At 34.6% G+C, this 10,079-nt stretch overlaps 2 protein-coding genes across 2 annotated transcripts; both read left to right on the top strand.

Moving 5' to 3' along the window:
- The first annotated feature begins 284 nt into the window (after window positions 1-284).
- Window positions 285-7,274, top strand: LOC113782527 (ABC transporter B family member 4-like). The gene is made up of 10 exons (XM_027328416.1): window positions 285-536; window positions 2,597-2,651; window positions 4,087-4,262; window positions 4,384-4,605; window positions 4,659-4,948; window positions 5,179-5,704; window positions 5,903-6,176; window positions 6,250-6,393; window positions 6,616-6,883; window positions 7,004-7,274. Exons 1-10 carry the CDS (start codon window positions 285-287, stop codon window positions 7,272-7,274), a joined length of 2,478 nt encoding a protein of 825 aa, XP_027184217.1.
- A 112-nt stretch (window positions 7,275-7,386) lies between these two features.
- LOC113783742 (ABC transporter B family member 9-like) lies at window positions 7,387-9,132 on the top strand. The gene is made up of 3 exons (XM_027329957.1): window positions 7,387-7,587; window positions 7,666-7,929; window positions 8,394-9,132. Exons 1-3 carry the CDS (start codon window positions 7,408-7,410, stop codon window positions 9,039-9,041), a joined length of 1,092 nt encoding a protein of 363 aa, XP_027185758.1. The 5' UTR covers window positions 7,387-7,407; the 3' UTR covers window positions 9,042-9,132.
- Window positions 9,133-10,079: the final 947 nt, after the last annotated feature.

Raw genomic sequence — 10,079 nt, 5'->3', positions numbered from 1 at the left:
TCAGAATTTTGTGGCCAAGAATATATAAATGTTTCCTTGAGCCAACCAAGGCTATCCCTTTTTTTTTTCTGGCTAGTGTCTCTACCCTACCTTTCTTCTCTCGTTATGACTTTTCCTACCAATTAGTGTTAAATTTGGCAATTTCCTTAGGACTTAAATTTGGCAATTTCTTTATGACTTTTCCTGCCAATGTTAAATTTTGCAACTATATAAGAACAGATAAGGGCAGGAATCTTACACCATATTCTCGTTGATAACAAGCACCTCTCTTTCAATAGCAAACCATGCAGGAAAACACAACAGCTTCTCCAACACCAAAACAAACACAAAAATCTAGCAAAGCAAATGAAAAGGGTTTTTCCCTCTTCACCCTTTTCAAGTTTGCTGATGGAGTTGACATATTCTTGATGGTTTTTGGGTCAATCTGCGCCATTGCAAATGGACTAGCACAGCCTGTTATGGCACTCCTATTCGGTGGTGTTGTTGACACTTTTAGCACTGCGGATTACCAGCATCTGCCTCAAGACATATTGCGGGTAATTTACATGCTTTCAATTAGTTTTTTCTTTGACATATTTGTTTTTCCCATAATTTATTTGCATGTAACTGACTGTTTGATTAAATGACTGTTACGAAATACGGGTTAAAAAAACTTTTTTTTAACAAGTTACATGTTATCTTGTGCTTTAATTTCTTGCTTATTCCTTAATTTGTTCATTCAATCTATTTAAAATGACAAAAGAGTAGGATTAATCTTTCATACACCGTCAATGTATATACATTGACGAGATTAAATAAATACTGCATCATCTGAATTTGAATTTAAATATCAAATTTTATATATGGGACATGCATTTGGACCCGCTAATGTATACACTGTCAGTATATAAAAGATTTATTCAAAAGAGTATCCTAACTTGTAGTTCTTGAGCTGCTCTTGAGCTGCTTTTGAACTACATTTTTACTATTTTTAGAAAACATAATAAGCAAAGTGGTCATATATAATTCATGAATTAATACTTTTAGCATTGATCATTAGTTTACACTAACATGTTTGAATACGCAACACATATGGAAAAAAAAGAATTCTATCTTTAAATGGATGTCGTCTATCACATATCCAAACCTACTGCAAAATTTTGACAATGGAATAAGTACTATATGTAAGTTTAATCCTTCACGTAATTTAGCTATGCCAAAGTACCGTTCTGTTTTTGTTTTTATTAAGGACCACATCTCTATCTGTATTACTCGAAGTTTTTGTATCAATCATGGAAGTGAAAATATTCGTTGCCTTCTTGAGTGTTTCTATTTATTTTTGTTCTCTTATTGCTACATGAAAGTTGAATTTCATTAGGGAAAAAATAGTCCGGATCTGCTGCTGGAATGATTTGAAAGATTCATAACTTAAAATAATGATATTTGCTAACAAAAAAACATCCGAATAAGAAAAGAAACAAAGTCTTTGTCTAAAGAAATGCGTCGAGAAAGATAGTATAGCACCTTCGCAGCCTCTGGATTTGGTCAAGGACATTAGTCCAGTCACAAGTTGAATTATTATGTCTCTATCACGACCCAAAAACTCGCAAGTTAACCACAAATTATACACGAAAATTGTGTACACAAGTAATCTTTAGTTTTTAGTTAGGTTCAAGTCTATGTTCTGTGCACAGTACGTGGATGTTAATTGATGGACTCTGCTACTGAATTTCCTTTTTCACTTCTCTTTCCCCTCTTATGAAAACCAAGTTTAAAAAATTCAGCAAACCCACAAAGAGGCAAAAGGGAATACTTCATTATTTACTCAACAAGGCTTTTACATATAGGCTTTTATATATATCAAAGCCTTATTGAGTGACAATGAAGTTATTCCCTTTGCCTCTTTGTGGGTTTGCTGAATTTTTTTATTCCTATGGGTTTATATATATATATATATATGAACAAACAGAGTAGTACTATAAATGAAGTAATAATATATATAAATAAAATCAATGAATATTTTTGTTAAACATATATTCTCTTTTCTAAGTTTACTGGGTTTTGACGTTCATATCGTTGTTAAATTTAAAAATGAAAATCATTCTCTCTATTTGAATTTAAAACTTTAAAAAATTTATTCTTGAAATAATTTCCATAATGAACTTTAAGTATATCCGAAATTCTTGTAAATGATAACAATCATAAATTTTTAATTGTTTGAGGGTCAATATAGATAAAAAAAAATGTGTTAAATTTTAGCGAAGGCAAATAATAAGTAACTTTTGGAATCTTTGAATTTTCTAAACCTTAAAACTAATTTTGTCAAAGTAACGTGCGGGCATTTGCATCCCCTTGGATGCACGTAGCTGTGCTCATGATTAGGACTACATCACATCAAACTCACAGCCAAACTAATAACAGCGAAACCTATGTAACCAACCATACATATTAAGACAAATGGAACACTATCTAAACAAAACAAACAAATACTAAAGCTTCAATTATTATATTTCTAACATTCACCAAGTAAACCGAATAGGTTAAGATACAAGTGTTTATCCAAGGTTCCAGTCACGATACATGCATTTAATGAAGTTTACATCTTCGGCATTTGCAGGTATCTATCAAGCTACTATACTTGGCTGCTGGAGCAGGGATTGCTGCACAAATCCGTAGGTGTCACTATAATTTTCAGTTCTGTTATTAACTAATAAGTTTGCATGATGGGAATGCAATACATAGAACTAGAAGCTAGGGATTTGGATGGTTTGATCTCGCTAATCCTAATCAATTGTATCGGTTAGACAGTTGTTAATCAAAGCCTACCCTTTTTAACAGGTTCACTGAAGAGGGTTTGGTATACGTAGTAATCGAACTAAATACGTGTTTAATCTATTGTTTTTCAAAAAAAGGACATAAAATTTATTAACAATTGAAGACAAATAGTACTATCCGGTACTATTGGAATAAATATTCATTAAAAACATGCATCGTGACTGGAATTTGATTTCAAATTTTAATTCATATCATAAATTTTAGTCCCATTTCGTGTACAAGTATTACATACAGATAAAATCATGAAAATCAGATTAATTTGATTTGGTAATGTGCTTAAACATGGTTTACTTCACTTAGAGAGGAGCCAAATAATCTGTATTAACTTGCAGGGAATCAGGGAAAATCTTGCAAAGAATACCAAGTAACCATTTTTATGCCGAAATCCAGTTTCTAATGTTTCTTTTACTTCAACTTCTGATTTTTGTAACTTGTGTTGTTTGGCTACAATTTCTTTTGCCATCTTCTTTGTTGTCTAATATACAGTTAATGATCTTCAAATTTACCACGCTCTATATTAACACACTAGTACTTTTCCACTATGTTTTCAGAACCGGACCGGATATCAACTCGGCCGAGGTCAGGGGTCAGGGGTCAGGGGTCAATGGGTTCGACCGGGGGTCGATAGGGGTCGAACCGGATGACGTCATAAATAAAAATTATTTAAAAATTAAATTATTGTATATAAAATATCCAATAACATATTGATATTAATAAAGGTATATTCATATATATTTGATGTTTCAAATATATTTAACAAGAAAATACAAAGAAATTAGAACAATCAAGTAACAATTTATATTATTTAATAAACATTAACAAGTTTAGAATTAAAATTATGGATTTAATTGAAAAATAACATCAAATTTTAGGACAATATTTATAAAGTATGAAATATTTGAGGTATATTAATAAGTTTTCACAATTTAGGGGGCCAAAATATAATATTTAAAAAGTTTGAACTTTTTTTACAAAAGCTCCTGTTGGACCGGTTTTTCCGGTTCTGTACCGGTCAAACCCGGGTTTTGACCGGAGTTGACCGGGTTTTGAATCTTCCGGTTTTGATGATCAACTCGGACCGGACACTCGATCGGTTCCCGGTTTAACCGGTCGGACCGGCCGGTCCGGTCCGAGTTTGAAAACACAGGTTTTCCATTTTCATCTTTTTTTCACTATTAAGGCAGATCATAGCATTGATCACTTCGATTAATGCAGGAACATACTGTTAACCTCTAGATGAACAATATGCATTCTTTGCTGGTTTTGTTGCAGAGGTCTCATGCTGGACCATCACAGGAGAAAGACAGGCTTCTAGATTACAAGGCTTGTACTTTGAAACATTGTTAAGACAAGAAATTGGATACTTTGACACTGAAATGACAGTGGGACAAGCCCTTGGGATGGCTTCAAGTGATGCCATAACCATTCAAGATGCAATGAGTGCAGAGGTAATAATTCATTTTATCCCTTAAGAAGTTCTAATCAGTTTCAAGTTACATAAATATTGAATTTCTCCTCTTATTCCCTTCACGCATTCCTGGACTTGCTTGACAATTCGTTTTTTTGCAGATAGGAAAGTCTATCCAATACTTGTCAACCTTTCTTGGCGGGTTTTTAATTGCCTTTGCTAGAGGATGGCTTCTGTCTCTGTCCCTGATTTCAATGATTCCTCCTCTTCTCATTGTTGGAGGGGTTACAGTGATTATTCTTGCCAAAATGTCCATTAACACTCAAGCTGCTTATTCTGAAGCCAGAGGTGTGGTGGAAGAGACTATTGGAGCAATTAAAACCGTATGTTACTTGATATTCTTCCATTTTAGTTCTTTGACATGATCTTGAATTAGGTTGTTATCCTAGAGAAGAAAATTGACATTATTTTCAAATTCTTGCACAAGGTTTCATCCTTAACAGCAGAAAATGAAGCCATCACTAAGTATGCCAAGAAACTGGAAAAAGTCAACGTGTTTTCTGCCAGACAAGGATTGGTCTCAGGGCTAGGATTAGGAACAGTGTCTTTTATTCTTTTTGGTGGTTATGGACTAACCATTTGGTATGGATCTAAATTAATCCTAAAGAAAGGTTACACAGGTGGACAGGTTATCAGCATTATAGTTGCACTGGTGTATGGTGGAATGTAAGTTCAGCATTATTCTTATGGTAAAATTTCATTAGTTTTACATGCGAATTCCAATCAATTTTTTAGGTAGGATTTTTTTGTCACAAATTACTCCTATCTAATCAGTGAAAATAAACATTCTACCTGCAAGAGAGAGGTTTGCAATTTATCTGACAGTCTAACAGTATCTACTGTTTCCATTGGACATTATAACCTCCCTAACAAGTTTTTCTGACTTCTTGCACTAGGGCATTGTTACAATCTTCGTCGTGTTTAAACGCATTATCATCAGGAAAAGCTGCTGCAAGTAACATGTTCAAGACAATCAAAAGAAAGCCAAAAATCAATTCTATTGATTCGACTGGGATTGTACTGGAAAACATCAAGGGTGAAATTCATCTAAAAGATGTCTACTTCAGATATCCTGCAAGGCAAGCTGTGGAAGTATTCTCTGGTCTATCTTTACACATCTCAAGTGGTAAGCATGTAGCCTTAGTTGGGAAAAGCGGATGTGGGAAGTCAACAGTGATTAGTTTACTAGAAAGGTTTTACGATCCAGATGCTGGTGAAGTACTAATAGATGGTGTCAGTGTGAAGAGATTACAGCTCAGGTGGCTAAGGGAAAAGATAGGCTTAGTCAGTCAGGAACCAGTATTATTTGCCACAACAATAAGAGAGAACATAGCATATGGAAAGGAAAATGCCACAGAAGATGAAATCAACAAAGCCCTTCAGTCTTCTTCTGCTGCAGCCTTCATCAAAGACTTACCACTGGTGAACACTTTTGTTTCTTTATTCCTCCCTTAATTTTTTGAAAATACATGATGAGATGAACAAGCTTCTGTTGGTGTAAAGATTACAAAATAATACAGAAAAGATTTGACTAGATCCTTCTTAATGCTGATATAAGTTACTGGATATTTGATTTTATATCACTGGACATGGAAATATATCAAGTAAGATTTTTATCAGGGTCTAGACACCATGGTAGGCAACCTTGGAGCTCAACTCTCTGGTGGACAAAAGCAGAGAATTGCTATTGCTAGGATAATTCTAAAGGACCCTACAGTTTTCCTTCTCGATGAAATAACGAGTGCATTGGACACAAAAACTGAAAAAGCAATCTATGATGAAATCTTCAAGATTGCATCAAGACGAACAGCAATAATCGTTACTCACAGTTTATCAAGTGTTGAAAACGTTGACAGTATTGCAGTTATGCATCAGGGAAAAATTGTGGAGCAAGGTAACTATGTCATTGTAACATGTCAAAATATTTATCTGATAACATTACTAACTCTTTCATGTCTTCTATTTAGGAACTCATGCTGAATTAATCAGAAATCAAGATGGGCACTATTCCAAACAAGTTAGCTCACAAGGGAAAAATCAAGTTGAGAATTCCAAACGGATGAATGGAGAAACAAGAAAGTACATCACTGAGACAATGGAAAATTTTGAGGGTCTGTTGTCATCCACTGAGAGTATTACGAGAGAAAGTTTATCAAGTACTAATCATTCTTCTAGAAAATATACTGGTATTAATACTCAGGTTAGTTGCAGAGAAAATGAAATAAAAAAGGAACACAAATTTCAAAAGCATTCAACCTTTTCAATTAAGTGGCTTGCTAACCAATGCAAAGATGTTGTCCCAATTTTACTGATTGGAACATTTTCTGCAATAGTTCATGGGATAGCATTTCCAGTATATGGGTTCCTATTCGCAACAGCTATAACAATTTTTTATGAACCTCCTAGTCAGCAAGAAAAAGATTCAAGTTATTGGGCACAAATGTATGTGTTCATAGGCAGTATCACATTCTTAGCAGTATTATCGCAAAACTATTCATTTGGAGCTGCAAGTGGTAAGCTGATAAAGCGAATTTCATTGCTATCATTTGACAAGATTGTTCATCGAGAAATTTGCTGGTTTGATGATCCTTCAAATTCAAGGTAAATTACTTAGTTGCTGACCTGTACATCAACATTGTCTAAGATACTTTTTTTTTTTTATCGTTATTCAAAGTTGTAGACAACTTTTCTAAATTTTCTTCTTTTATTGCTTAATCTCAGTGGTTCGGTTGGTGCAAGGCTCTCTTGCAATGCTTCAATGTTGCAGAGCCTTCTGAAAGATGGCTTGTCCCTCCTTATCCAAAATATATCAACAGTTTTTGCTGGATTGTTCATAGCCTTAATGGAGAACTGGATGTTGGCATTGATACTTGTCGCATTGTGTACTATGTTGGCAATGCTAAGCTTCATTCAAACAAAATTCCTCAAAAGATTTGCTGCAGATGCTGAGGTTGATCAGATGATATTTGTATTCACAGTGCAGCATGAATAAGGATTGTACAGCATACTAACTTAACAAAATTTTCACTTGTTTTCAGCTTATTTATGTTGAGCAAAGTCAAGTTGCAAGTGATGCCATTGGAAATATAAGAACAGTCGCATCAATTTGTGCAGAAGATAAGGTGATGGAGTTATATCGGAAAAAATCTGGCACCAAAATGACACACTGGATCCGACTAGGAATTATAAGAAGTATCAACTTTGGCATTTCTCAATTTGGATACTTTTTCACAAGTGCCCTGTGTTTCTACATTGGTTCCGTTCTTGTTGAACACAAGAAAGCAACTGTGGCAGAACTTTTCAAGGTGGATAGCGCACTTATACTTTCATTTTCTCATTGAAGTTTATAGTGTAAAATTAGGAGCTCTGGCCTGTGATTGCAGGTTTACTTGGCTTTCATAGCCTCAGCAGCAGGAATTGCACAAGCCAATGGTACGGCATTAGATGCAAATAAAGTCTCTGCTTTGGCTAGTTCATTGTATAACATTTTTGACAGCAAAGAGACACATGGTTCCAGTAGCACAACGGGCATGACACTGAAAAATCTAAGAGGTGACCTTGAATTCCAAAATGTTAGCTTCAGTTATCCATCTCGGCCAAATGTGCAAATTCTGAAAGATGTGTCCTTGAACATTTCTCCTGGAAAGGTACAAAGTTTGTTTCACTGAATCTCTTTCTTAATTCCTGCTAGTACCTTTGAATTCATGCGCAGTAGATCATCTGATGTGTATAGTTGTCAGACCTGCTTCAATCCACTGGACTCTATAACTCTTGTTGGTTTTAGGCTCCAACTGGACTTGGATTGTATCAGAGTTGTACACTACACATTTCTGTTAAACCCAGGCTCTTATTGAAAAGGATTAATAGGATTGGACTATGTTTAATTCAGTTAATCTCAGCACTAATTGGAATTTAACCACATAAGTCAAATCAATACTGAGGAAGCTTCAACCAAGGATATGAAACATGGGATAATGCTGCAACACTGTTTTGCTGTTATTTTAGCTCCCTTTTACATTCAAAATGGTTCAAGTTACCATTCAACCTATATTCATTTATTTGGCACTTATCATCCAATTTACATATGACGCAAGGGAATTTGAGTTTGCAGGCTGTTGTTTTTGTTGGAGAAAGTGGGAATGGCAAGTCAACGTTAATAAGTCTAGTAGAGAGATTTTATGATGTTAAATCAGGATGTATATTATTGGATGCCATTGATATCCGAAACTACAACCTGAAATGGCTGCGACAACAGATAGCTTTGGTGAGCCAAGAGCCCATACTCTTCAAAGATACCATTCGTCGCAACATAACATATGGCAGGCAAGAAGATACAACAGAAGATGAAATTGTTGCAGCTGCAAAATTAGCAAATGCACACAACTTCATATCAGCATTACCTCAGGGCTATAATACTCATGTAGGGGAATGTGGAGCTCAATTATCCGGTGGACAAAAGCAACGGATTGCCATTGCACGGGCAATAGTGAAGGACCCAAAAATCCTGTTACTAGATGAGGCAACAAGTTCTCTAGATGCAGAGTCAGAAAAAGCAGTTCAAGCTGCACTAAACCAAGTGATGGTAAGCAAAACAGCAATTGTTGTGACACACAGATTGACAGCAATTAGAGGGAGTGACACCATTGCGTTTCTGAGAAATGGCGTGATTGTTGAGAAAGGTAGACATGATGAGCTCATAAAGACAGCTAATGGGGCTTATGCCTCTTTATTTTCACATCATCTGAACCGCTCAATCTAGCTACTCCATGCGATTATGCCTATACCTGTCTGTATCCATAAGTTGTAGAGGCTACAAAAAGTGTGTATTGGAAAATTGATTATCGTTCACTGTACTCAGAAAACTCAGAAACAAAGAGTTCGCATTAAGCTACATTTTTTTTTTTCTGTTTTTAATTGTTTCGTTTGCGGCTTAATTGAATATTCCTGGAGTTTGAACAACTATTATGTTTCTTGTCTGAGCATCTTAACCATTGGCTTGATTTCTTTCTTCAAGCCACTAATGAAAGTAGAAATGATCCACTTTGTTTTTGAGCATCGCCAAGGTTTTAGGTCCCCCATATTTCTCTTGGGCAATCTCCACTTCAAAACCCGTTGAAGCTTAATTACATCTTTAACTACATCCTTTGCCTTTTCTTCAATAAAGCTGTACACAACATCTCACCGAATTCTTGCCAGGAAATTTTAATGAGTTTGGGAGCTGGTGCTTATTGGGAATTTGGGACTGTGCACATTGTAAAGTCATATTAAATGGATATCATATCATCACACGCTAGACTGCATAATATAATTCATTATACACTTTTATATAATTCACTATAATATATTATTGTATACTCATAATATGTATGTGCATGAAAAAACTTATAAATGTGCATGAAGAGTTGTATAATCAATTATGATCTTGAATAATATAATTAATTATGCACTTTTCTTAATGATTGAGTTAATCATTTTAATGGAATTACAAACTGCTTAATGATTCTATATGATGTTGATGATAGAATTATGTATTGTTTAAGAATTTACGAGCTTAATGATTCTTTGTGATCAATGATCATAGAGTTATACATTGCTTGTGATATTGATTATAAAGTTACACATTGCGATTTTGGTAACAGTTATGCATTAGTTAATGATACACCGCTTTATATGTATTTTAATCTTGATAGTAAATTATACACTGCATAATTCAAATATATATTTGTCCTATTTTGTATTTGGAAGGGATTTCAGAGATATGTATCCCAATCTGACACCTAAAAATGTACTTATATTT

This window comes from Coffea eugenioides, chromosome 9 (assembly GCF_003713205.1).
Source record: "Coffea eugenioides isolate CCC68of chromosome 9, Ceug_1.0, whole genome shotgun sequence".
Lineage (NCBI taxonomy): Eukaryota > Viridiplantae > Streptophyta > Magnoliopsida > Gentianales > Rubiaceae > Coffea > Coffea eugenioides.
Note: the sequence above shows the minus strand (reverse complement) of the source record. Positions and strands in the feature narration are given on the sequence as shown.